Source organism: Emydura macquarii, unplaced genomic scaffold (assembly GCF_026122565.2).
Source record: "Emydura macquarii macquarii isolate MOO-44397 ecotype Brisbane River unplaced genomic scaffold, CSIRO-AGI_Emac_v2 contig_573, whole genome shotgun sequence".
Lineage (NCBI taxonomy): Eukaryota > Metazoa > Chordata > Testudines > Chelidae > Emydura > Emydura macquarii.
Window position 1 is genome coordinate 1,606,902 of NW_027130710.1, and position 27,431 is coordinate 1,634,332.

Genomic DNA, 27,431 nt, shown 5'->3' on the forward strand with positions numbered 1-27,431 from the left:
CCCCATTCCCACGGGTAGCTCCCTGACCTAGCAGTCTCCATCCTTGGCATCGGTGTCCCTCGCACACTCGGGGATGGAGGGTGACGCTCAGGCCTTGGCTGGACTAGAACAAGTGGAGCGGAGGGAAAGCAGTGACCTGGGAGGACCCTGGGGAGACCTTGGAGTAATTCAGGGCGGCGGAAGGGATGGAAGCTGGCTCCGAGTTGTGTATTAGGCTCTCAAGAGAAAGACCAGAGACCTCGTCACATGTTTATAAACTGGACCTTTGACCAGTGCCTTGCACAGAACAGGAGGAACGCCCGTGCACCCTGTGGACTGGATGATGCCCTTCGACCCTGCGGCATTCCTCTCGTGGTCCAGGCTTGGGTCCCTCTGGGCAGGCCGTTCCCGTGATGTCCTGGTCTTAAGGTGGTGTGACGAGGGCACCGAACAGCTTGTCTTCGGCGAACCCAGCTGTTCAAAGGTTTAGGAGCTCAGGTAGCCCACCGTCCCAGGCAGATGCCCGCAGGTGAGGTTGACACTTAATCGTATATAAGCCCTGCTTTCAGTTGCTTAGGTCTTTACCAAATGATAACTCTTCAGGTGGAAATTTCTCCATGCTGGGTATCTGCCTCGGGCAAAAATCATTCAGCTGTTTCCAAGAATACGGATAGGGTAAAACAGGTGGATTTTCCCAAGATTATTTCCCAGCCGTATCTTTGAGGAGCAATATCACCTCCAGGGATTGGAGCGGGAGCCTGAAATTTGGCCGGGAGATGGTCCGTGGGTCAGGCGTTTGCAGCTCTCGTGAACATCCGCTCAGTTTTGGCCGAGTTGTAAAACTTCGGCCAATTGTACGCTCAGGAGAGCTTGTTACGGGTAAAACCCATCACGTTCTGTTGACACCGAGTAAATTCCAGCCCCCCGGCACTCCGGAGCATCTTCTAACCATCGGAGAAGTGAAGGTCCGGGACAGCCTCCCGGGGGACAATGGGTTCAAGACTGAGTTTAAGGAGTTTATGGAAGGGATGGTATGAGGAGACGGCCTACAATGGCATGTGGCCTGTCTGCAACTGCCAGTAGCAAAATATCTCCAGCGGCCGAAGTTGGGAAGAGCTCAGAGTTACTGCCGGGAATTCTTTCGCAGGTGTCTTGCCAGCATGCTTAGGGTCTAACCCATTGCCATATTTAGGATCAGGAAGGAATTTCCCCCCTCCGGGTTTTTAGCTTTCATCTGCAGCATGGGGCTACTTTGAACTAAAGGAAATGGTGGAGTCTCTCTAGCACGAAGTCTTTAAATGGTGATTTGAGTAACTCAGCTGGAGGTTAGGGGTCTGTTACAGGAGCGGGCAGGCGAGGTTCTGAGGCCTGTGACGTGCAGGAGATCAGACTAGATGACTCACAGAGGCAGAGGACTTGAGCTCAGATGGGTGGATGACGCAGGGCCAGGCATGTGCAGGGCAGGTGTCAGCATGGTTCCCCGGGATGGAAGGTGGCACCTTGGTCTCTCCCGTTGTCCCCCTATGGCGCGTAGTTCAGTCAACCGAGGACTGAAATGCTTTTGTCTAGCTAACACCTTTAGCCTTGCCAGAGGGACGTCTGGGTGCAAACGAATGGCCTGGGGTGCAGAGGAGGATCCGCCCGGATGATCGGGTGGCCCTGAACTCTAGGCAACGATGCAATTTTGATGTTTTGAGGTTTGGCTTTTTCTTAAAAAGTAAGAAATTGAATTTAAAAAAGGACAGTAAATCTGTCAGGTTTATAAACTCAAACTAGATCACACAGGCTTTTTTTTTTTTTCAACCGTGCAGCCTTCATTTGACCTCTGTGTGCCTACGCCTTTTGATCTAATCTTTAGTGGCACGAGGGCTTGTTCTATAGGCGCCCTGCCTGGGTCTGCACCGAGCCGGGACCGTGACCGCGGCTGAAGTTTGCAAGGCAGGCTGTTCTCTTGCATTTAAAGAGAGGGGCTGGGATCCAGGAGAGCTTTGCTCTCTTCCTGTCTCCGCCACGGTCTTCCCATGTGAGGATAGGCAAGATTATCCCAATGCGCGCACAGGAGGGGGCTGAACGGAGATTGCACAGGCAACCTGGATTCTGGCATCTCCTAACTTCTGCAAGCCTGACTCTTCACCCTCCACGTTCGTTTCATGGGGGTTTTGTGTGCGTTCCGGCCGAGAGCTAGTGGCTCCAGGGGATTGACCGAGACCAGCTTGCTACTGGACAGCTGGTTTTTGTGTTTCCAAAGTGCTTGGAAGCCCACAGGTGTACTCAGATTGGCTTAAAAATTGCGCTGCCTCGTGGACTCCTGGAGTCAGAGTTCCTGAGATCCAGCGCTTGGGGCGGGGTGGGGGGCAAAGGACCAATCAGGCACGTTTTTCCATTCATATCACTTTTTTTAGGTGTGCGCCCATCTAGTGCTTAAACTGTGGCCCCTAACTGAGCACAGCTGAGCCGATTTGACCTCCGCTAGTGGCCCAGAGACGGCGAGTGACGTTTAAAACGTTATTAGACGGTCTATCCCAGATCAGTCGATTGGCCTGTCTCTGGGAAAGGATTTGCACGTATGCTATGAGACTAGTGAGCTGACTGTGTTGTAGCAACCCCCTGTGGGTAGGTGTTCCGGTCACGAGGAATACTGGTAATAGAACCTCAGCCTAACTCAACGGCTATGAGTTCAAGTCCCACCACCGGCAGATTTCAGAGACTGTTTGATGCATGTATTGCTATCCTTGGTCTGCTCTTTGCTCAGGGCGCAAAGATGCTCCATGAGGAAGGTTTGCCCAGGGGTAGGCAGCGTTCTGGAGTCAGAGCAGTGACTTTCTGGCTGTGAGCTGATTTTTGTTCCCAGCGCTGTGAGCGCAATGCACTTGGACTGTCTTGAAGAGGGAGGTCATTTGGGCAATGGTGGGTCCCTGTCTGACTTTTGAAGGATTAACTTGGCAACCTGATGGGCGCTCTTTGAAATCCAGTTGCTTTGCATGTGCTGTAATGGTGACTTCCCTGGAATTTTGCCCGGTTAAGGATGGGCGAGGAGCGCAGGAGTCGGTCCATTCACATGAGAATTAGAGTTGGAAATTATTGCCCCGTGGGTTGAAAATGTGGCTGCTACTGAAATTTAAGAGCTGCTGACCAAGGGTCTGACCCTGCAGGGGACCATGCTTCAAATAAAGAAGCAATCGCTTTTCTGTAGGCTTAACAGATCCCGTCTATATGGACCCCTGGCTTTTCTTCCTGCCTCTGCCACTGTGACCTTGAGCACGCCGCTCTGTGCCTCAGTTTCCCTTCTGTAGGAGGGGGGTAATACTGCCCTCTCTTACAGATTGGGTTGTCGGGCTGTATGAAAAATGCCTGGAGAGCTGCCAGTGAAATACTAGAGAAGGATGAAGTCTTGGAGGTTGGGCTGACTCTCTGCTGGGACTTGCTCGCTCTCAAAGCAGCACCCCTCTGTGCGAAACCGCCTCGGTTTCCCCAGTGTGTGGGAGGTTTCCATGTAGCTCTGACGGGTTGCATCGCGGGAGAGACTGGAGTGGGGGGAGAGCCAGTGCCGGAAGCTAGAGATTACAGTAACCGAGGCCGGGCATGGACAGGGGGGTAGCAGTGGCAGGGCTTGATCGGCGCCTGGCTGGGGGGTGAGCAGGACAGAAAAGAGTCACCAAAATGTGCTGACCCCCCCCTTCCATTTCCCATGGGCTGGCACCGGGTCGCTGTCTGCTCAAAGTGGAGAAAAACCCTAACGCTACTGCAGCTGTGACCTCGCCTGGCATGGGGAAGGTCCAGGTGTCCCGGGGTCTCTCCCCAGCAATGGGGCATCTGGGATGGTTCTCGGGGTACCCAGGACAGTAGCAGCGAGAGGGCAAGCATTGGCCCCCCGTCTGCGAGTCCCTGGGAAGTGGTCCCCTGCGCTATCCAGCCCCTGACACCGGCTCGTCACAGAAATCCTGGCTCCTTCCTCTACTCTCTTAAACCTCGGAGAGCAGAGATTCCGCTAGAAACCAGAGAGAACCATGGAGACCAATGGTTACAACAGGAAACAAAATCCTAAACCGCAACCTACGAATCCTTCCCTTTCCTGGCTGATAAAGGAGATTTTCCCCCCACTCTCCAACCCACCAAACTGAGTCTGTTGCAGAGCTGGGCTGGCTTCCCGGGATCCAAACTTGCCTGAAACACCCCTGCTCAACAAGATGTCTCTTCCCCGCCCTGTGTTCTGCTGAAACAGTCTTTTGTCTGTCTTCAGAGACCGGGCGATCCCCTAATCTTGCGAATGCTCTCCAAGTGGCTTTGACTGTTTCCAGGTATCTGTGATGATTTTCTGGGCTGGGGCAAGGGTGGACAAGTGCGTCTGCCATTACATCACCAGTGTGCCTGGGGTAGCATCTCCCTTCTGCGGGAACAGGCCATCAGCATAACCCTTTGTGCCTCCTTTTAACCTTAAGACCATCAGGGCGTAAACTTCCCTGCAGTGGCGTTATTCCTTAAATATCACCTGTGCACAGATCCCGCCATGGTCGCGAACATCGATAGGTCGCAAGCGCTAAGGGGAGACCTCGCATGTTGCCCTTTATGGACACCCCTCCTGTAAGCAACGTGTTTGATGTAGCGTGTTTGTCAGGTCTCAGCTGAGAGCTGTTTTGCGAGGAACAGGGGACTCGCTGCCAAAGAGGTGGCCGCTTTGGGCATCTTTGGAAAAGAGCCCTCCTGTTTCTGATTTGGCCGAGACGCTCTGTGCTTTCCTCTGCTGTGCCCAGGGTGGGCAGCCCCCTTAGTCTGGGGGCGGTCCGGTGGGTTGGTTTGGACGATGCTCTGAGAACGCTGCGAAAGGGCAGGGGAGCTGGGCACACTGGGGAACTCCAGGCAAGTGGTGCTCGATTCTGCCTGGTCCTGATGGTGGGGCAGGGCTCCAGCCTGAGCGGGAACATCTGCGCTGTAATTTTATAGTCCCGTGAGCCCCGATCAGCTGACACGGGCTCAGACTCAGTGCCGCAGGTTTTGATCACAGCACAGACTTACCCTCTGTCTTGCTTCTTAAAGCAAGTCTGAGCTTTTCTGGAGAACTTGGCAGAGTGGGCTGATGAGTCTTGGCCTTTGTCAAGTAGATATTTACAGATTGGGATCGAGTCCCCCGTCACCTTCTCTTTGTTATGCGAAATAGACGGAGCTCCTTGTGGTTTCTATAGGCAGGTTTCTCAGTCTCATGGCTTTCTCCGTATGCTCTCTGATGTCGTCCTCGAACGGTGGGCACCAGAACCGGGCACAGAACTCCAGCCGCGGTCGCACCAGTGCCAAATACAGAGGGAAAAATCACCTCTGTGCTCCTATTGGAGTTTCCCATTTATGCAGCCCAGGATTGCATTAGCCACAGCATCCCACTGGGAGCTCGTGTTCAGCTGATTCTCCACCATGTCCCGTCCCCCCCCAATCTTTTCCAGGGTCATTCTGTGAAAGCACGCTGCATAGTTATAGGGGGACTGCACTCTTTGTCTCAGGGGTCATGGACTGTGGGGGGGGAAGAGGAATTTGGAATCTTTCATGAAAGCAGGGTACTTGATACTTTCCGTAAGAGTCTGGGGGAAGTGTTGGGGGTATTTCTGAATCCTGTTTAGGGCATGTCTACATGGGAATTTATACTGGTATAGTGGTTTAAATTGACACCTTATAGTGACACCAGTAGAACTCCCATGTGGACACTCTTGTTCCCATGTGAGTGGCTTTTTTCCCCTGTAGCTTAAACTGCTTCGAAAGCAAAGTAAGTTAAAGCTGCAAAATTCAGCAGCAAAAGTTGCTTAACTCAGGGAAATCCTGAGGCCTGCGTCAGACAGGGGGGTCAGGCCAGATGATCAGAATGGTCCCATCCAGCCTTGTCGTCTCTGGAGTCTGAGCATTCGCATGGGGAGTTCAGTTCTGCTGGGATAATACAGGGGTTTAACTGTACCGCTAAAACTCTGTGTAGACAGACAAGCCCTTTATCCCAGACTGACGCTGAGCTGGCTAAGAGGGGCACCAGGGCTTGGTGGTCTGATTTGGTGGTAACTCTGCAAACTAGAACGTGGGGTTTGGAGTGCATTTTTGATCCTTCTAGGGTTTAGCCCCAAAGTCTTCAAGAGGGGGGGGAAAGACATATACTTCACATGCGTTATCCGCAGTTACCACCGGTTGGTTATGTCTACACTGGAATTAAAAATCTGCAGCTGGCCGGTGGGAGGGAAAGTCCCAGAGCTTGGGCTGCAGCCTGCGCGTGTCTACTTGCTGTGTAGATGTGCCCTTACTCAGGGTCAAACCCCAGGTCAAGGCAGACCCTAGACGGCCCCGTCATCTCCAACTGGACCTGCTGCCATGTCTTCACTAGGGTTTTACCCGCCGTGCGCTAACACCAGTTAAGAACGTGCTTTCTCTTAGCACAGATTCTCCCGAAGAGAAAAATCTGGAGCCTGCTAGAACTTGGAGTGAGCACCCTGTGGGTTTACCATGAAATGCCTTTAACCAGAGCTGTCCCTAGGGTAGGGCGGATTGGGGTGACCGCCGGGCTCTGGGTTGTCTTGGGACAGAAAGCAGCCTGGCCGGGGTAGGCGCTGAACGCGGTCCTCCCCTGAGGAGTTTGGCTGGGCTCCGACGACCGGTTTGGCCTCATTCCCAACCTCCTTGCTGCCGCTTTGGGACCAATGGGGGCGGCTCCCCCCCCCCCGGCTCTTTAATAACCCAGCGAGAGCCGTGAAGCCGTGCAACGCCGGCCTCAGCGTGCTCCGTGCCCCAGCTCCTGTCTGCGCTTGTGCAGCCGGGGCCGGGACCCGTGCTCGCTAGATCAAAGCGTGTCACGGTTGCCCCTGTGTCACCTACCTGTCTGGGAAGGGCATGGCAGCCCCTCGCTTTCCCAGCGGCTTTTCCCTGTGTTCTCCGACCCCGGCACCCATCCCTGCCCTGTGCGAGGAGACAGGAGATAAGACTTGTGGCCAGACTTGCTCCAGGAGCGTGGCCCAGGCTTAGTGGAGAGGGACGGTGCTGGGGGGAGCTGCCAGTGTTCTGAGCCCTGGGATGTCTCAGCTTCCCCAGGGTGCCTCTGTCCCTTGGGTCCCCTTGTTACGGAGCATCCGGCTCCGCTGCATCAATCCCCCTGCGCTCACTGGAGCCAGGGTTTTAGCATTAAACACGGGCCTGTCCAGGCGGCTTTTGTCTCCTGTGCCGGCGGGGCGGGGCAATGGGTGTGTGTCGCGGAGCGCAGGCTCGGTGTGGGTCTGTGTGGGGCGGAGCGGCAGTGTACATCGGGGGGGGGGGGGGGAGTCGGCTGTGCAGGAGGGCAGAGGCGTGCGGGGGGGGGGCGCGTACGTGTGGGGAGGAACCTGCTCTCCAGCGAGCGGAAAGGCAGGTGCTGCAGGACCCCGTGCCCTGGATTCGTGGGCTAGAGTCGCCCAGAAAATGAATGGTGCTGATCCAAGTGGGAGGTGGAGACTCACGCCTCCCCCCGCCCCCCGGGCACCACTTGGCGCCCCTCTCCCCTGGGATTTCTGCTCATCCACCTGCCCTGTCGGGGGCGAACAGCTGCCTCTGTGTTCCATGGGGCGCCCCAGTGCGTTCTGCCCTCCTGCATCTCAGATCTGCCCCCCCCCCCCCCCGCGCCCCGAATTCCTGGTGCACCCGTGGGTCTCACTTGGCCCCAGGAGCACCCTGGATCAGGCCCCAGCTGGGCGGAAATGCCCGTGGCAGGGAATGGTGCTGGGATTTGCATTTGGGCGGAGCTGGGAGTAGTTGCTTTCCTGTCACTCCCCCCCCCCCCTCCGGCCGTGGGCTCGGCGGCTGTGCTAATAAGGGTCCTGGATGACAGGATGCTGGATTAGCATACAGCTGGGTTAATAGAGGACAGGCAGCCACTGCATTGCAGGTAGAACGGAGCATGCTCAGTCACACCACTCCACTCCCCTGCCAACGCCAGCCCAGCGCCTGCTGCCGTGATTGACAGCCCCCCCGGCCGTGGGGCCTTGCCCGGCTGTGGCCTGACTTTGTGGGCTCTGCCTGCCAGCCACGTGGCCGGCTCCTGGCTGGCCCCGTCGCCTGGCAGTGGGACTCTCTCTCCCTGCTGAGATGAGGGCAGGGCTCCTGGGTTGGTTCCCTCCCGGCTCTCTGCAGCCGGGGATTCGCTCTGCCGTGGCTTGGGGGGGATGGTCCTGAGCCCGTTGAAATGACAGCAACAAAAAGCCCTGCAGGCCCCGCACGCAGCGGGTCCCTAGATGCAGAGCCACCGGCTCAAGAGCCCTCCCTGGATCCCTTTCCCAGATGTTCAGAGGATACCGCCCGTCCCTGGGACGGACGGCTGAGCGTGCCCCGGTGGGAGAAGGTGCCCTGGTGCAGGGGGAGCTGGGCTGTCCACGGGGCAAATCAGGACCATCCAGCCCGGCCGCGCTTCTCCAGGGCTCCCCAAAAGCAAGCGGCATCGCTAGCCTCAAAACGCCCTCGGTGCAGGGATAGGGGGGCCTGGTGCAGCCTCGGGTCCTTCCAGCACGTGGAGAAGCAGCGAAATTTACACCCGGCAAACCGGCGGCGGCTTTGGGACGGCCCGGCTGTGTTAGAGGAGGACGGTAAAAGCCACCCGGGCTTTGATCCCGGCTCAAGAACGTTTTCTTGTCATGTTGGTGACTCCCTAGGGGGATCCTCTCTTCTCTGGTCTGCAAAGAGCGGCATTGGTGACTCCCTGGGCGCCAGCAGGATTCTGGGGGGGGGCTGTCCTATGGCGGGGTGCGGGGCTGTCCTTTTTTGATCATTGTCTCCCGCTAGCAGGATGTGCCCCGCTCCTTCCCTGGGCCCCCTGTCCTAGCACTCTACCCTTTAACGCTGCTTTGATTTTTTTGGTAAACCGTTCGTCCATAGCCGGGGCTGATTGGCTTTAATGACAGTATTTGAATGTATTGACCTGGTCACTAGAGAACTCGTTATCCCCCCCTGGCTGTAGCCCAGGCGTTATAACGACTGCGTGAGTAAACCAGGAAGCTCAGGGAGACGACGAGACATAGACAAGGCCATGTCAGCGCAGTGGCAGGGCTGGGAACAGAACCCAGGAGTCCTGGCTCAGCTTACTGCACCCGCATTCCAGATGGCGCCCGTAGCAGCACCCATAGCTGAGTTCTGCCCAACGCTTCCCCTTCTACCCTCCTGTTTTCAGTCGCTTGTAACGCTGGCAAACTGTAAACACTCGGGCTGGAATTTTCCACGCGGGGAGTCTGCTTCAAGCTGAATTTGGGGGGAAAGTTTCAGCGAAAATGGTACAACAGTTTCTGAGAATGAGATTAGGGGAAAATACGTTGTTTAAAAAACCCCACACATACAGCTGTTAATCTCTCTAGTGCCTCCATGTCTTGGAGCAGTGACTTAAAATTTGGTACAAGGAGCTCAGCTCACCCTGGCCTCAGGGATGCACGTAGGGATACACTATTGACAGCCTTGTGTATCGCTTTCCGTCTTCATATTGCCAAATCTTTCCCCTTCACTTGTTTCCACTCTCGTAAGGTTTGGGGTCATTAGTGTGTCCTGCTGCAGTCAGAACCGCCCTTGAATTTAGTGGTTTGTCTGCTAATTTCCTAGCTCTGTGTGTGGTGGTTTTTGTTTGTTACAGCTTAGTTATACCTTGGTGCGTTGCTCTCAAGATTCAGGGAGAAGAGAAGCTGCACCTGCTGGGGAATCAGGGCGAAACTGCGCTCTTTTGTACATTTTATCCCGGTTTAAAAGTTATTGTAACAAGGTGGGCTGATTGAAATCACGACAGGGAAAGCCTTGATTTAAATCGATGATTTAAATTACCATTTTCTAAAGAAAGGTGCATTCTCATTGGTTGATAGAACCATTTAAACATGTAGAATTACAACTAAATAGAGCCTTCACACTGATTGGGTACATCTTTTTGCTACCTGGGAGGATACACTATACTGGAGCAATTGTATAGCTGGATATTTTCAGATTCTTCTTCAAATTAGGTTTTTAGTATGTTCAAAAATGGTGAATGACTTATTGACTAGGCTTCCCCTTCCTGTGCTGGTCCATGTAGAGGATGACAACCTACTACTGCTACCAGTTACTCAATTAATTAGGTCAAGCAGTAGAGGTTGTGGGGTAGATCTCAAGGTGCCAAGTCTGCTGATGAGCCATGTGAGTTTCAATATGATGCCCCGTTTTAGTTTGCTTTTTTTAAGAACCTAGGAAATGACGTGCACACGTCCGAAACGCCTCTTTAAAAGAACACTATTCAAATTGCACATGCAAACGTGCGCACAAACCTGGTTAAAAGAACGCTGGTGTGACTGCTGCTGGGATCCTGGTCCACTTCTGGGGTCAAGGAAGAGCCTCGAGAATGATTAAAGGGTTAGAAAACCTGCCTTGTCGTGATGGATTTAGCTTAGCAAAGAGAAGGTTAAGGGGTGACTTGATCAGTCTGTAAGTGTCTACGCTGGGGTCAGATATTTAATTATGATCTCTTCAGCCTAGCAGAGAAAGGAGCAACACAGCCCAGTGGCTGGAAGTTGAAGCTAGACAAACTCAGGCTGGAAATGAGGTGTCAATTGCTCCAATGGTTAATAGCTCTCCCAGTTGTGCAGTTTACCAAGGGTCGTGGTGGAGTCTCCATCACGGACAATTTATCAATCCAGATGGGATGTTTTTCTGAAAGCTCAGGTCTAGGAATGATCGTGGGGCCGGTCTCTAGCCTATGTCGTGCAGAGGGCCGAACTAGATGATCACAAGGGTCCGTTCTGGCCCTGGAATCCGTGAATCTCCCCGGTTGCAAAATCAACGTGACCGGCAGCCCTAAAATAGTTCAGGACCTGGGCTCTGCAGGCTCCGGGCCTCCAGTGGGCTGGGACAGGTTCTTGGGCTGGGCTTCTGGGCTCAGTCATCAGCTCCCACGTCCTCCCTTCCGCTCTGGTTCTGTCCAGGAGCTGACTGGACTCTAATGGGTATGTCTCTGCGGCAATAGAAACTTCACGGCACCGAATCAATCGACTGGGGCTTGGGTTGCCGGGTTAAAAATTGGTGTGTAGACATTCAGGCTGGAACCCAGGGTCTGAGACCGTGTGGGGTGTGTGTGTCTGTCTGATACCTTGTTTGGGGGGTGGGTAGTGCGGCTCTTTGGCAGTGTAGATGTACGAGGATCAGGCAGGTGGGAATCCACTTCAGAGCACTCCATAGAGAATTCTGCCCCTGCTCCAGGATCCTGCCGGCTGCTGGGACGTTGGTAGGGCACTTCTCCCTCTGGGAAGTGCAGTGCTGGCGCACTCCTCTGCAGGGATCTCCACACACCCTAGGTTGCTTTTGTTGCGCCGCTGACGCACCTCTTCCGCTGTAAGCGAGCCGCGTGGAGGCGGCGAGCTCCCTCTTGGAGGCCGCGTGGCCTCGTAGCTAGAGCGCCAGACTGGGACGCCAGAGACCTGGGTCCTGTTCCTGCCGGCTGGGTGGGTGACTTTGGGCAAGTGACGTCACGGCCCTGTGCCTCAGTTTCCCCCTCTGTGAAATGGGCTAATGATGCTGCCCTCCTTTTTGTAAAGTGCTTGGAGATCTCCGGATGAAAAGTGCCGGATAGGAGCTAGGTGTTATGATGCAATCCCACCCCGGGCTGGGGGTGGCTAAGATCCAGCCATGCCTTGGATGCCATGCCTTCCTTCCTTGCGCTTTCAGCCCGCTGTCTTGTTTCATGGGGGTTGGCCTCTGTCATGCCAGCCGGGAAAGGCCTTGAAACAGGCTGGAAGGAATGCTGGGCTCGCCACGGGCTGTGTCCACACCTGCAACAAAGTGGGACTGGAGAAATCACACAGGGGGCAGCTCTCAGTGGCCCAGGTAGGAGCCACACAGCTCAGGCGTCTCTCCTGTCCAGGAGGCTGTGCTGGGATGCTGCCCCCATCACGCTGACTGCTAATATTTGGTTTAAGCTCTTCCTTTTCCTGCTTCGGGCCGCTGCTGCTCCTTCTGCCATCATCTGAGACGGCGCAATTCCCTCCTTTCATTTACATGGCTACCTTGGAGGTATTGACAGACCGAGATCACGTCCCCTGCGCCTCCTTTTTTTAGAAATGCAGCTTTCTGCGCTGCCCCAGGCGGGCTTGGCTTCCGTTCCTCCTACCAAGTTTTTAAACATGTTTAAACTGGGTTTTAATAGGGAAAGGGCCGAGCAAGTGGCGGGGTGTGTCGGCTGAGCAGAATCGCACGCTCGCCCTACTCCCGGCAGACCCAGATGTGAACTGCCTCCCTCGATACCGCATCACTAGCTGCAGGGGTTGGGCAGGGATCACAGAAATACAGCGGGAGTAGCCCCAGTTGTTCGCTCCTTCGGCCAGGGTGGGATTCTGCCCTACAGCTCCCGTTTATTTTGTCCAGCCGAATTTCCAGTCCCCGGGGAGAGGCGTCCAGCCCTTCCCTGGACAACTCAGCCTCACACGGGCCGGTCCCTGCTCTTCACCTTCTTCTCATTTCACACCATTCCTCCACGTTACTTTGGGCAGCACCAAAGTGTGCAAATCCCTCCCCCCTGTTTCCGCTGCCACCCTCCGCGGATTGCGTCCCCGTGTAGAACAGCAGTAGAGAATTGAATAGGGATGAAACCTGTGAATCTAAAGAAGCTGCTCCTGAAAGCGGTCCAAGGTAACAGGGAGCAGCCCCATTTCCATAGGGCACTTGTGGTCAGGGACGTAATTTTCTATTTAATCCTATAAAATGATCCAAAACCCTATAGACCATGTTCTCTTTTCTATTCTGTTCTCCCGGGATGTGTCTGCAGGTTTTGTTTACAGAGCTCCTTGAATGATTTCTCCTAAGTCGCTCCCTGCATCCCCCGGGATGGGCAGACGGTTTGTCTGTCTGTCACACTCATATATCCCCCAATACTGCAGCATTGTAGGGCATGTCTGTGCTCTATTTTGGAGCCCTCCATTTCTTTCTTTTCTCTGAACCCTCCTGCGTTTGTCCTTCGCTTTGCAAACCCCAGATTCCCGTGTCAGGAAGTGACGCGCTCCGAATGGCGTGGCATTGGCTGCGATTCAGTCTGCCCCTGTGGGATGGTCAGTGGTCTGGGTTCATTTGTACAGCACCTAGCGCAATGCGGTTCCGGGGCTCAAAGGCACTGGCGCAATGCAAACAATAAATAACAATGGGAAGAGATTCATAGATGCCAAGGCCAGAGGGGACCATTGCGGTGATCTGGTCTGACCCCCCGTGTAACACAGGCGGGTGACCTGCTCCACAACCATTCCTAGTGCAGATCTTTCAGAGACACAGCCAGACTTGAGTTACAAATTGCCGGGGGTGGAGATTCTCCGGGTAAATGGTTGCGATGGGGGATTACCCTGAGGGTTAAGAACTTGCGCCTTATTTCCCTGAATGGGGAAAGCGGAGTAATGTCCGTGTCATTAACGTCTTTGCACAGCTGCTTTCCTTCCTGTGGGGCCCTTACAGATGGGACGGGGGGGCTCAGTGTGTTGGGGGGCTGAGACCGTTCCCACTGGGGCTGAGAGGGCGTTGATTGTGCTCTGTATGGGGAAGGCCCATGGATGTAACGTGCTTTGGTCTGCTTTCTTTGCCTGTCCCTTTCTCCTTCCTGCTGTATCACTGGGCCATCTGTTCTCCGGTTTCTAGCCCTCTCTCAGCTGTCTGTCTCCTCCGCCCTGCAGTGTTTGGGGGTGGATCGTTTTCCCAGCTCACCCCTCCCAGCTCCTTTTGGGCTCATTCCCCATCCTTGTGAGCGGGGGCCGCCCAGCCGCGTTCGGTGACTTTCATCTCCCTGCTCCCGGGAGGGTGGCTCAGACAGTCCTGCCGGTGCCCGGCGTGTCCTGCCTGGCCACTCCAGTGCGTTTGGCAGTGTTGCTGGGTGGCTTTGGAGTGGTTAGAGATTTCCCAGCCCCGGGGGTCACCTGTAATCCTGCGTGCGGCTGCCTTGGAGCCCGGGCGAACCAGGGGATCCCCTCTGTGTCCCCGAGACTAGACAGGGGTTGTCGTTCGTTCAGGCCCACGGCCCAGCCCGGCACAAAGGGTGCCGCACTCGAGCAGGTGTCTGCCCTGGCCGCGTGCAACGCTCTGCCCCGGGGGGACAGGCGGAGCGGGCTGGAGGGGGATCCCCAAGCAGCAGAGATCCTGTTTCCCTGCGAGCATCACTGATGAGCAGCAGCAGCTGGGGCGGGGAGGGCGGGCGGCAGCTGTGGCTGTGCATCTCCAGGGAGACTTCTGCAGGGATTCCATGGCCGCGCCGCCGGGCACGGGCGCCCTTGGATGGCGGAGCCTTCCTGGGGGCGCGTTGTGCCCCTGCCAGGCACCGGAGGGGCAAGGAGTGCCTGGTGTGGCATGTTAGAACATGAGCCGGTGTGAGCTCTTGGCCTGGCGCCTCTGCTGCCCTGGCGGAAGCCACCGAGGAAGGCCCGGGGCGCCGACACTGCGGCCCTCGCAGTGCTCCGTCTCGGGGTTTTAATTCTGCTGCCGTGCGGTGTTGCTGCAAGCTGCTGCGCTCCGCCCCAGAGCTGGTCGCACTGCAGCAGGGCGAAGTGCTTGGGGTTCCTCGGAGCGCTCTAGCCGCGTTCTAAACCCCTCCACCATGACGTACCCTTGCGGGCGGCAGCCGGCTGTGATCTAGCAGGGTTCACAGCGCCTTTCTCCAAGGGGCTTCCAGTCTGCAGCGGAGAGAGCGCCTTATCCCCTCCAGTCACCTGGGAGCCGGTCCCCGCTAAGTGCCGGGCAGCTCGGAGAGAGGCGTGGGCTGTGGCTGAAAGACGGGGGGCCATGACTGTGTGTGACGGAGGGAGGCTGCTGGCCCTGCGTGCGTCGGTGCAGGTGCTTCTCTGTCCCATTCCAGCTCTCCGATCTCCCGCCTGCCCCCTCCCCGCTTTGCTAGACAGGGTCCTGGAGGCGGCTGCTGGGTGGCAGAGCAGCTGGTGCAGCAAGGGGCCGCGTGGAGGGAGGAGGGTGAGACGCGAGCTGGCAGTCCCAGCGCCAGGTTGCCGGCCGACTCCCGGGACGGAGGGAAGGTGGCTGGCTGCATGCCACCGCCGTGCCGCCTGCTGAAGGAGCTGCCTCTGTGCTCGGCGCTGGAGAGGGGCGTGGGGCAGACGGCTGTTGCTGGGCAGTGAGCGGGAGGTCGGGGGGCAGGCCTGGGGGAGGTGAAATGTGGCGTCGTGCTGGTAAGACCCTCTGGCTAGGGAAGCGCCTTATTTTTGCCCTGCTGCTTTGGAGGTCCGTGTGTGACTGGCAAATCTCCGTGGGCCTCCGACCGACTAGCAACAGTACTGTGGGTCGGCAAGAGAGAGGGAGCCCCTCGGTCCTGCCCCACAGCTCCGCGGGTGCCCCTCAATCCCTGCCATCCTGGACTCCCCCCCCATGCCCTCCTGGGTTCATCTTGGCACAGACTGCCCCAGCGTGCCGGGGAAGGGTCCGCAGGCTACGGCGTTTGTTTCATTTCGGACCTGGAGAGGGTTTTGATCGTGCCCGCTAGGAGTGAAAGATCAAATGCAGGAAGCCGCCATGCCCTGCGCCCGCTTTAGTTCCCTGGGTTATAATTCTGCTGGGCACTGAGCCCTAGGGCTCCACAGGTGTTTCGCTCCCTTTTTCCGGGTCAGGGAACCGAGAAAAGGATCCTGCTCTGGGTGGCGGAATTTGCAGTGCGTGCTGGGAATTGACGCCGAACAGGAGGGCAGTCGGGGATGAAATCACCCTGCCGCTGGGTGTTCTGGGCCGGCCAGTCCTGGAGGGCGGGAATTGCCCGGCCTGACCTGGTCCATGTGTCATAAAAAGACTCCCAGGACAGCCCAGGCGTGTGTGAAGCAGATGCAGACGGCGCTGCACGGGGACCGGCATGGCTTGTTGTTGGAGTCACGGCCCAGCCGTGCGAGAAGGGCTGTTGAAATTAGTCAGAGGCAGTAACCTTGTGCCCTGGAGTCGTGTTGTTCTTTCCCACAGGATCCTTGGGGGGTGAGGGCAGGAGAGACGGACAGATGATGAACAAGAGTCTGGTACCGAGAGCTCTGGACCGTAGCCTGTAGAGACCAGCCCTGCTCTGTGAGGAGTACCCGGCTACTCCAGTTCCAGCCTCTCCTAGCAGGGAAACAGCCAGGAACAAGGGCCCTGGGGTGGTCTCGATTGGCCCAGCCCTCACGGGGCAGGGCAGGATTTCTTGGCCGGGCATTAGCCGTTCAGTGCCTGTAGATCGCACGTCGCAGAGAGGTCTCCGCTTCCCAGCCCTGAGTCTGAGCCGTTGGTGTTGCATCTGGGACGTTTAGGAACGGGGAGGCTGCTAACGCTCCCCCCGGCGACGCAGCATGTGGCTTGGCTCCTGGCCCCCATGGCGGGGGGTGGAGATGGTGACGCTTGGGATGTTTCTCCCCCTGGATCAGCCGCTTGCACCTGACCTGCTTCCCCCAGGCAGCCTCTGTGCAGGATAATTGTCCCGGCCGGCGGGCTGCAGGAAAAACCAAATGAGTGGGATGGAAATGATCCTTCTGCTGCATCCCCTGGTCCTCCAGGCAAGCGTAGGCAGGACTGTGTCCATTCGCCAGGGCGGGCTATAGCCATTAGCGTGGCGGGCAGGGCCTCTCCACAGAGAGCTCTCCCTCACCGGGCCGGTCACAGGGCCCCTTTGCGGCTGAATTCGACTTGCTGCCAATGTCCGGGGGCCGTTTCGGATGGTCGCTTGAGGCTGGGTGGAAGGGGGGCTGGGAAGGGACTGCCATCCGAAGCAGGCCGTGCTGCTGATCTGGCGTTTCTGTGGCACCTTCACATCCCAGCTGCACACAGAGAGCCGTTAGATGCAGCCACCTCTGGAGTGGAGCGCGACAGCTGTTTAACACCCGCAGCCGGTGGCTAAAACATCCAGCGGGTTAAAGAGGCACAACTGAATTCTGAGAGCGGGGGACGCGTCGCCGTGATTCACATAGGACTCCCTCCCCCCCCTGGTTCTTGCGAAAGGTGTCGGGTGCGCCTCGCGGCTGGGAGACACGGTGCAGCGGGCCACTTCCCAAGCTCTGCGTGGCTGGCACCGCTTCCTGCCAGGCCTGGGAATTCCCTGGCAGCGGCGTGGTCCAACACAACCTGGCTGGAGCCCAGTGCACGATGGGGTGAGGAACGTGCTCCGTAACGGCTCCATCCGGCACCGCCTGGGCCGCGTGAGCCTCGCAGATAGCTCGAGGAGAGGCTGTGTCCGCCGCCCCCGGTTCTGCTCTTTGGGGGCCTGCGGGGTGGCAAGCGAGAGGGATTTTATGCTCCGGTCCCTGTGCTCTGTGTCTCTCCTGCCTCCATGCCCCTTCCTCTGCTATGGCACGAGTTCCCACTGCTGTTTGGATGGGCTGTCTCCCCGTCACGGGGGATGGGGGGCAGCAGAGGGGAGCGGGGCACCCTCTAATTGCAGCCTGGCCGGCCCCTCACCCCCCTCTGGGCTGAACTGAGGTCCTGGCCCAAGCCGCGCTTTCTTTGGGCTGCTCGCCTGAAAGAACCCGGCCCGATGTCGGGGTGACGAGGGCACCTGCTGACACAGATCTCTGCCCCTAGGGAGGACGCACCAGCAGGCGGCCCCCATCATGCCTGTGGCTCCAGCAGTCTGGAGGGAGCCCGCTCCCCCATGTGCAGCACAGGGGAATTACAAACACCTTTAACCATCTTCTGGACCATCGGGTGTAGGCCCCCTGATCCCTCCACCCCCTCAGACTGGAGCAGACCGAAAATCCATCTGGCCCAGTGTCCTGTCTCTGAGAGTGGCAGTACCAGCTGCTGCGGGGGAAGGTGCAAAAACCCTGCCATAGCAGATGTCGGGTAATCTACCCCCACGTTAGATCTCCTCCTGACCCCCGATAGAGACTAGCTTAAGCCCTGAAGCATGGGTGTTAACATCCTTTCTAAAGCCTTTTTGTTACTGTTAAGTATTCTTACTCTGGGTATTGTTACCCTGTCATTCTTTGAATCGTCATCCTAGTGATATCTTGTGGCAGTGAGTTCCACAGCCCATGTGTGCATTGTGTGAAAAAGGATTTCCTTGGAACAGGTTTGAGTTTGCCACCTTGTACTGTCGCTGACTGTCCCTTTGTCCTTGTGTTCTGTGACAGGGAGAAGAGATGCCCCAAGCGCCGTTCTCTAGACCAGCCATTATTTTGTTCCAACCCCCTTATTTGTCTTCTTTCTTTCCAAACCTCTCTTCAGAGGCGAGGTTTTTTCCAGCCCTTGATCATTCTCATCCCCCTTCTCTGAACCCTGTTTTAATTCTGCAACACCCTTTCTGAGCTGAGATGCCCTGTCCTGCACACGGGATCCAGACGAGGCCCCCCCATTAATTTCTGGAATGGATGTGTGACTCCGTAGACCTGTCCCCTCCTGCCCAGACACAAGCATGGCTTGGTGCACCTTCAGGGGCTGCATCCCTTGAGATGAACACTTCTGTGTGTATTGAATCGATCCCGCATTGAACTGACGCCCTGCATCCCTCCATCGCACGGGGGAAGGGGGAGGAGTTCCCTGCCACGCTTCCCTCTCTCTGTCTGCAGCTGCCCACACCTCCATCCAGCTGAGTTTTCACATGGGCCAGGGGATCCCGGTGTTTCCCGTTGCAAGCCCATCTCCTTTGTTGTCGGTCCTTCTCCCTGAGGCAGGTTTTCCAGCCCGTGGGTGGTTCTTGCATTGGACCCTTTCCAGTTTTTCCGCATCCTTTGGGAAGCGCGGACCCCGGAGCGGGAGCCGGCATTCCAGCGATGGTCTGACTAATGCTGTGCACAGTGGGAATCCTACTCCCACACGATATTCCCCTAGTTGTGCATCCGCCGGTCACATTAAGCTCTTAGCAACAGTGCTGCGCTGGGAGCTCATGGTTGGTTGTCTGTCTGCCCTGACCCCCTCCCCCAGTCCTGTCATAAGAACGGCCATACTGGTCCATCTAGCCCTGTGTCCTGTCTTCCGACAGTGGTCAGTGTCAGGAGCTTCAGAGAGAAGGACTGGAACAGATCATCAAGTGATCCATCCCATCGGGCGTGCCCAGCCTCCGGCAAACTGCCATCCCTGCCTCTCCTGGCTAATAGCCATTGATGCACCTTTTAATTCCACATGGTGACGCCTAGTTTTTGTTTTCCAAGCTGAAAAGTCCCGGTCTTTTTAATCTCTAAATGAGCTGTTACCTCCCAAGGAAGAGATCGTGGAGTCACGGTGGAGAGTTCTCTGAAAACTTCCACTCCGTGTGCAGCGCAGTCAGAAAAGCTGTTAGGAATTATTAGGAAAGGGGTAGCTAATAAGATGGAAAATACTGTATTGCCTCTTTATAAATGCATGGGACGCCCACGTCTGGAATCCTGCCTGCAGATCTGGTCGCCCCATCTCAAAAAAAGATGTATTGGAATTGGAAAAGGTACAGAAAAGGGCAACTAAAAGGATGAAGGGGCTGGAAAAGCTTCCATAAGAGGTGAAATGAATAAAACTGGGCATTTTTCAGCTTGGAAAAGAGAGGACTAAGGCGGGATATGATAAGGTCTATAAAATCAGGACTGGTGTGGAGAAAATCCTTCTCATAACACAAAAACTAGGGGTCACCTAATGAAATGAACAGGCAGTCAGTTGAAAACGAACAGAAGGAAGCGTATCTTCACGCAATGCACAGTCAACCTGTGGAACTCCTTGCCAGGGGATGTTGTGAAGGCCCAGACTAAAACGGGGTTCAAAAAAGAACCAGTTAAGTTCCTGGAGGATAGGTCCATCAATGGCTATTAGCCAGGATGGGCAGGGATGGTTGTTTGCCAGAGGCTGTGAATGGCCCGTCTGGCCTTTGAATCCATCAGTCTATGACCCCGGGCACCCCGAGATCCTTCTGTCACGTGCGTTTTCTGGTGGCCTGGGGCTGTGTGTGGGGGAGATCCAAGCGTCTGCTCCTGGAAGAAGAAGAAGAGAGGGCTTCTGCTCTGCTGTCCTCCCCCCGTCTGCCTGTTGTGTTGAAGCACGTGCCATTTCTCCCCGTCTAGCTCTCAGGAGAAGAGCTCAGGCCCAGGTCAAGGGTACTTGGCGGCTCTTCACGCCAGTGCAGCCTCTGCACGCCGGTCCGGGTCCAGCAGGGCAGGCGGGGTTGCGGTGTCAGGTGATAAGGTTCTCTGTTCCCTCTGCAGATCATCAGAAGTTGGAGCGAGAGGCCCGGATTTGCCGTCTCCTGAAGCATTCCAACATCGGTGAGCGACCGCCCCGGGGAGCGGGTGGTGGGTGCCTGCCCCGGCGAGAGGGTGGGGGGGCTCGGAAGGGCTGGAGGAGGAGAGGGGGAGGAAGGATGCCACTCCTTGGGATTTTGGTTGACCCAAAATGACCTGCATGTGACCCAAAATGTCTAATAGTTTTGGTGCCCTGAAAAATGCATGTGCCGGTGAATTCACTGTTTCTCCCTCCCTTCCTCCTCTGCCCCCCCCCCCCAAAAAGTGACCCAGCTCTGGTCAGTAGCAGCCAGTGCAGACATGTCCTTGGGGAGCTGGGGGGGTCTGATTCCTAGAACACTCCCCCCCCCCCCCCCGGGCATGATGCATGTCGCCTGCCCTCTGCAGAGACCCAGCCTAGCTGGGGTTTCAGATCTGCTGCCCTGGCCGCCCGCCTCAGCCTTTCTAGATCCTCCCCGCCGGTGCTAGGTCAGCTGGGAGGCGCTCCGGGTGCCGGGGTCCGTAGCCGGACCTGGGCAGTCCTCACCCCAGCCACGCTCGTGCCCGGTGCACAGAGGGGCCACCGGGCCTGATCCTGAACAACCAGGCTGGAGCCTCCTGCAGCACGTCTCTGTGCCCAGCCTCCACCCGGCCCGGGGCGTGATGCAGGATCCCCAGGGCGCCTTTGCGGCGTGGAAGTGCGGATCCAGGGCCCGGCCTGGCGCTGCCTGGCTAGTGGCCAAGTTACCCAACCCTGCAGAAGGCCACCAACCCACGCCTGTCCCCGCGGCTGCCACCGGAGACGGTTGAAAATGGGCGGTTTTAATCAGCGGCGTGTTGGGCAGGTCTTTCCTCCCAAGCAAGGGGCCAATTAAAACTTCACAGCCCCCCCCAGCACCAGCGCACCAGTTACACCACTTCTTTGCTGCAGTTTCTGTCCTTTTTTTAGTCTTGCTGTCTTCCTCCCTCCTGCTACGTCAGTTGCTATGGAAACTGTTGTCAGGGCTACCTTCTAGATGGGGATGGCCAAATCTGCAGGACCAAGTCAGTTTATGTAATGGGCTGAAATTGATACTGGGAGGTTAGGGTGTGTGTGTGTGTGTGTGTGTGTGTGTCACTCTCTCACACACACGCTCAGCTGCGGAAAACCACAAATGTGTGTGTCCTGGAACAAATGTTTGGGGAGCGTCCGGGGGGAAATTCCTTCCTGACCCCAAATCTGGTGAACAGTTTAGACCCTGAGCACGTCAGCTGGATGCACCAGCCAGACAGCCGGGAAAGAATTCGTGGTAGTAACTCAGAGCCCCCCCTCCAGCTAGCGTCCCATTGTCACCGGGCCTTGGAGAGCGTGCGCATCGCCTGGAGTTAGCTGGGCTCTCTCAAGTCACTTAAAAGCTGCAGCGTAGACAAGCGCCTGGGGGCAAAGAGGCGCAGTGATAGTCCCCGGCTCGTCATGAAGCCAGCACCGCCAGCCCCCCGTGAGTGTCATCTGCCTGGTCGGGGCTGGGGGTGTCTTGCACTCCCTGGTGCACCAGAGAGAGGTCTCCGAGTAGCCAAACCATCTTCCCTCAACCTGGAGTCGCTTCCCTTCTCTACATCCCCCCTTCCATCTATTTGCCTATTCAGATGGAATCAGCCTAGTCTTTGATGGTGGTGGTGCCAGCCCCCCACCCCCCGAGTCTGAGCTCTCCGTCAGACCGCTCTCGACGGCCCCCGCGGTGCCGGTTCCGGGGTCTCACCCCTGCCAGCCCCCGTTAGTCAGAGCCTTATCTTTCAGACGCACGTGCCGGTTCCGGGGTCTCACCCCTGCCAGCCCCCGTTAGTCAGAGCCTTATCTTTCAGACGCATGTGCCGGTTTTAGCGCGTGCTGCTGGCGTTTTGAACCGGACGCCTGCCCCGTTTGTTCTTTTCCCTGGTTTCTCCCCCGGATTTCCTAGAGAACCTGATTTTGGCCATAGGTTTTTTTTTTTTTTTTAAGGCCTTGAATCTAATTGGGATCTGAATCACGCAGATCCAGGGCCTGGGGCTCCAATGGCAGAAAAAGTGGCTTCCAAAGACACTGACAAGCTGCCAGTGGATATGGATTGTCCAGAACGAGGCCCCCTGCGCTGGCGGAGCCGCTCCCCGGGCACCTGTATTCCCGGGGCCAGTTGCATCTGTTCTGTTTCTTTCCCCGTCCTCCTTTTTGCCATCACGACCCCAGTTCCCCGCTTGTCCTCTCTTCCTGAGCTCGCCTTGCTCCGTAGCTCCTGGGGGAGTAGATTGGGTTTATGGTGGGGTGTCGGTCTGGGGGAACGTCTCTCTGGTACGGAGGGCAGGGAATGGGGTGGTGTCGGCTGGACAGACATCTCCGCTCCTGGCCGTGCTGGGGGGCGGTAAGCGGGAGCTGCCATTACGGCTCTGAGCTGCAGGCTCAGGACGGTCCGTCCGTCCCCGGGCCCCAGAACTGCCCCCAGAGCCAGTGCCCAATTTCCCTGCCATGCCGCCTCTCCCAGGGCATCGTCCTTGGTTCCTGGGCCACACGGCTAGTGCCTGACTCCGAAGGGAAGCCCTGGCGGCTCCGGGAGCCTCTAGAAACCTGTCCCGGGGGAGGTGGCCAAGGAGAGGCGGGCGCCCGGGGCTCCATCTGCCCCGAGAGCAATGCCACAGCTGGACCTCGCCGGCAGCCTGACGCCTTCCTTGTGCTTCTTCGCAGTTCGTCTGCACGACAGCATATCTGAAGAGGGCTTCCATTACCTCGTCTTCGATCTGTAAGTAGCCAAAGGGGGCTCCTGGGGGGGAGGGGGTCATAAGAGTCCCTTTTCTCCCCCTTGTGGATTTGTCTTTCTCTCTGCTTCTCCTCCTGGGCTGGGGAGGGAAGCGACCGTGGTGATCTGCGTTGCCGGGGCCCCTAGTGCCGGACTCAGATTTGGGTTTAGAATCTCCCGTGCCCGCTGGCTCCACGCTTCCAGCTGCGGCCTGTCCAGAGCCAGGCGTTTGATCCCATCTGTTGTGTCAGACCCGGAACAGAGACCGTCCCGCCCCGTGGAAGCCTAAGACATGAGCCCAGCCGGTGGGTGCAGACAGATGGTCAGCCGGGTAGGCTGGGGCTCTCCCGACCTGGCGGCGCGTTTTTTGTAGGCGTCCCGGCGAGCGAGTTTTAAGGTGGAGAATGAGGCGGTGCTGGGGATGTTTGACAGGGAGCATCTCGCGGGGGCGAGGGGCAGCGGAGGAGAAAGCACCGAGTGAGCGGTGCCGGCTGGGCCGACGGGCAGAGATGGGGCAGGGTGGAGGCAGGCCTTTGGCGACACGTGCCTGCTGTTGGATGCACTTGGGAAGAGGCTCCTAGGACGTGGTTCCCGGCACGCTGTGCCCGGGACAGGTCAGGCTAGTAAAGTGTACCCGGCTGGCCGTGCTTGTTTGCATGGCACTAGGGCCCACAGTCGCCAGTCGGGGCTGGATGCGGCAGACACGGTCCGTATCCAAAGGCAGGCCCCCCACCTCCCTCCCCGGGGGCCGACAGGTCGATTGGCCCCGGTTTGTTGCCTACGAAACCCAGTCCAATCAGGAGAACGGCTGGGATGGTCGGTGCCACTGTTCTCCCAAGCAGGTTCAAACGCCGGACACGGGATCTCTGTGGTCCTGGCTCCGAACCGTCTCCAAGAGGAGAGACCATTCGGGGGGGGGGGGCGTTTACACGTTGAACTCTGCGCCATCTTTCAAGGCCCAGCCGGCCTTTGCTCCTTCCGCCCCTGGCCCCGTGGGCGCGGATTGAACTGGAGCTTTCGCTGTTAACAGAGGAGCGTGCGGCCGGTCAGCTGGGCCCGGAGCCGCTTCTACGGGGCCTCTCTGGCAACCTCGCATGTCGCCGTTGCACCAGCGGGTGGGATCCGGCTAGGACGAGGCGTTGTCGTGCACGGGGCTCAGCCGGGGAGATCTCGGGGGGGCCCAGCTGGAGGACCAGGGGTATCTAGTCCGTCCTCCGGGGCCCTCGCAGTGTTGGAGGGGCTCCGGGGAGCCCTGGGACCCAGGGGTTTGTGCCGGGGTGGCTGCATCCGGGGGGGGGGGGAGCCCCGGTGTGCGGCCCGCAGCTGCCTCGCGCGCTGTTCCAGAAATAGCCGCCGGTGAGCTCATGTCCAAGCAGCAGGTTATTTTTAGCTCTCCTCTGAGTCACGGCAGCGCCAGGTTCCCTTGGCTGGAGCCGCACAGACCTTGGCGTGTCCCTGGACTGCAGCAGGCGGAGAGACACGGCTTTGCCCCTGGGCCGCCCGGAGCTGCCAGTCGCCGGGGTGTCACCGGCTCCCTTTCGCCCCACGGGGCGTGGAGTCTGCGTTTGCACCGCCAGCCAGGGCTCAGAGCAGAACGGCGCTTTCTGCCCCCCCCTTACTATGCCCGGTCAGCACTGCTTCCCCCCCCACCAGCTCCTGCCCCGCTCCCCGCAGCGCCCCCTGCTGGGACAGGCCATGACTGCCCCTCCGGTCACACCATTGGGTTGATTTTTTTTTGCAATTCGTTCCCTTCAGGGGCTTTTTCAGCCCCTCCTGCCCTGCTGTGGCCATGGCCCGAATTTGCGGTGGCTTCCCCAAGCACCTGGGGCTTGATTATGAGACAGACCAAGCGCCCATGCGTCCGCTGGCATCGCCGGGGGGGGGGCTGGCAGGTGCTTGGCCTCCCTGGGAATCCAGCTGCAAGTCATGCCACAAGCTGTCGGGGTGCAGACTCACGGTTGCTGGGCTGTGGGGCGGAGACATGGGCAGGGCGGGGGGGGGAATCAGGGAGTCGTCTCCCCAGCGGCTTCCCACGCGATGAGCAGGCCCGCCCCACGGGCAGCGTGGCAACGGGCAGCTTCGACCGGCAGACGCAGAGCACCAGGAAATGCCGGGCGCGGGGAGCGGAGCAAAGGGCGGCGGGCGGGGAGTCCAGCGTCCGGTGCAGCCAAGCCATCCTGGCACCAGGACCTCAGCCGGCCGGAGGGGATGTGTTGCACCGCGAACCGTGTCAGTCTGGCATGGGGCTCCGTGGGACCAGACTCCTCTTATCAGCAAAGAGCTCGCTTTGGTCCGGCTCTGCTCTTGTAGCTCAGCCCCTGCCCCATGGCCCCCAAACCGGGCATGGCCCTGATCCAGGCTGAGCAGGGACGGGTGGCCTGATTAGTCTCTCTATAAACGCCTCCAGGGGACAAACCCCCCAGGAAGGGGGAGAGCCGCTGGCGGTACCAGCCAGTGCTGGCACAAGCAAATGGGGTAAACGGGCCGGCAGTAAATGAGGTTTCTGACCCCCAGGGGAGGCAGCTTCAGGAGCCGGGGGCACAGCCCAGCTGGGTGGAGATGGAGTTTGCTAGGTCTCTGCAAGGGGTGTTCCGATGGGGTCCCCTGCGCCAGCCGGGGTTGGACTTGGGGACCCAAGAGGCCCCTCGCTGCCTGACGTCCTGTGTCCCCCCCCCCCAGGGCTGACCTCGGCTCCCCCAAGATTCGGCTCGTTGGCCTAAGGGCTCAGAGGCGGCTGTGCGGGCGGTGGGGAGCGCGGCGGGTGGAGAATCGCTGAGAGCGCACGGCGCAGCTCCTCTCTGCCTGGGGGCTGGAGGCCGGGCCCCAGCTGCCGGCCGGGGATGGAGCACGCCCGTGGCCTGCGAGGGCTGTGGGTGGGAGCCGGGCATGGGGGCCCGGGTGCTGGGAGGATGAGCTCTGCCGCTCTGTGTTTCAGGGTCACCGGCGGGGAGCTCTTCGAAGACATCGTCGCCCGGGAATATTACAGCGAAGCCGATGCCAGGTGAGTGGCAACTCCTCACCCCTTCCCCCTCTGCCCTGCTCCTCTGCTCCCTGACCCCCTACCAGCTGTACCCCTCAACATTAACCCATTCATGACCTGGCCGGGGGAGGAGGAAACCCACAGGTCTCGCCAGGCCACAGCCAAGCGCCCAAGCCTTCGGCGCCGCTGGGGGCCGCCCCGGGTCCTGCTGTCACCGCGTCCCTCCCCTGTGGTTCCTTTCGGCCGAGCCCCGTTTGCAAACCTCCAGAGAGGCGGAGGGGTGGTGGGACCCGGGGGGGAAGGGTTCCTGCTTTCCCCTCTGGGGAGCTGTGCCCGGGGCTTTCAGGCCATTAGTGGAACGAGTCGGGCCTTAGCCTAGTCCCGTAGGCCACCGGGCAGCTGGGCTCGGTCGGCAGCCGGGCACGGGGGCCCTGCAGGGCAGGGCGGAGGTGTCTTGGCACAGTTGCAGGGGGAGGGGGCCTTCCGGGCTAGTACCACGGGGCTGGAGCCGGAGAAGGGGGCTCAGGACCGGCCTAGCTACGGGTGAGGCTTGAGAAGTTCTGGCGGAGGATGGAGGGGGGCTCTGGCCTGGGCGGGCAGGGGAGCACGGAGCTGCAGGTCTGAGGCCGGCTGTCTCAGGCACGACGTAGGTTGTGCGGGCACCAGTGGGCCGGGGCCAGGGCGGGCAGAAAGAAGGGGGGGTGTCTGCGTCCCTCCCACGAGCGGCTGGCGTCCGTGGGACTCGAGGCCCGGGGGAGCAGCGGGCACAGAGCAGCACCTGGCCCAGAGTGCGGGAGACTGGGAACAACCTGAGTGCAGCCGGCAGGGTTTGGGGGGGCAGCGCGGGCAGGGGGGCCTGAGCCTCCCGCCGTGCGCTGGATCCCCAGCATCGTGCTGTGCGCGGCTCGTCTCTCCCCGCCCCCTGCCAACGAGCAAGCCGGGGCTGCGCCGGGCAGGGCCGGTGCCAGAGGAGGTCACACACCCGTCATGCCTCTCGGGCTCCCGGCGGCAGGGACCCGGCCACGCTGGGCACTAGGGATTGACCGCCCTGCCCGTGGGACCCGCCGCGCCGTCCGGCTGGCGGGGAGCGTTTCTGCCCTGAGGTCTCCTGGTGAGACGCGGACCCGTGCCCCGTCTGGGCACTGCTAGGGAGATCCAGGCTCGTGACCCCTCCCCGTGCAGCTTCATTGACGGCACGGGCATCCGGTGCTTTTCCCGGGACACGGTCATGGCGCCCCCCCCCCCCCCCCCCCCTGGGATCAGACCCGCAGGCGTGTCCAGCAACAAATCCGAGAGTGGCGGGCGTGCGGCGTGCGCTGGGAGGAGAGGGCGTTGGCCGAGTTGTGACTGGCATGGGGCGAAGGGGGTGTGATGCCAGGAGCGAGGGGCACCAGCAGAGCTGTGTGTGTGGGGAGACCAGGGCCGGGATAGCGGGGGGCTGTGGGTCAGGATTGAGGGGTATCGGCAGGGCTGCATATGGGGAAAGCCCAGGGCTGGGCTAATGGGATGGGGGCTGGTGGCAGGTGCTAATCAGTTTCCCCCTCCCTGCAGCTGCCTGTCCTGTCCCCCTCTTCCCTGGGCGGTCAGTGGTGGGGGCCCCCTGCCCAGGGACCCCATGTGGGGCAGCCCCCT

At 58.7% G+C, this 27,431-nt stretch overlaps 1 protein-coding gene across 6 annotated transcripts in view; it reads left to right on the forward strand.

Moving 5' to 3' along the window:
• CAMK2B (calcium/calmodulin dependent protein kinase II beta) overlaps nt 1-27,431 on the forward strand; it is a 93,153-nt gene that overhangs the window by 20,464 nt on the left and 45,258 nt on the right. For all 6 annotated transcript variants that reach the window (XR_010918390.1, XM_067540343.1, XM_067540339.1 and 3 more), the window contains exons 3-5: nt 20,058-20,117; nt 22,768-22,822; nt 25,755-25,820. Coding sequence is in view for 5 of the 6 variants with exons in the window: in XM_067540343.1 (XP_067396444.1) it covers nt 20,058-20,117; nt 22,768-22,822; nt 25,755-25,820 (181 nt within the window). In the remaining variant the exon portion in view is untranslated. The remainder of the gene's footprint in view (nt 1-20,057; nt 20,118-22,767; nt 22,823-25,754; nt 25,821-27,431) is intronic.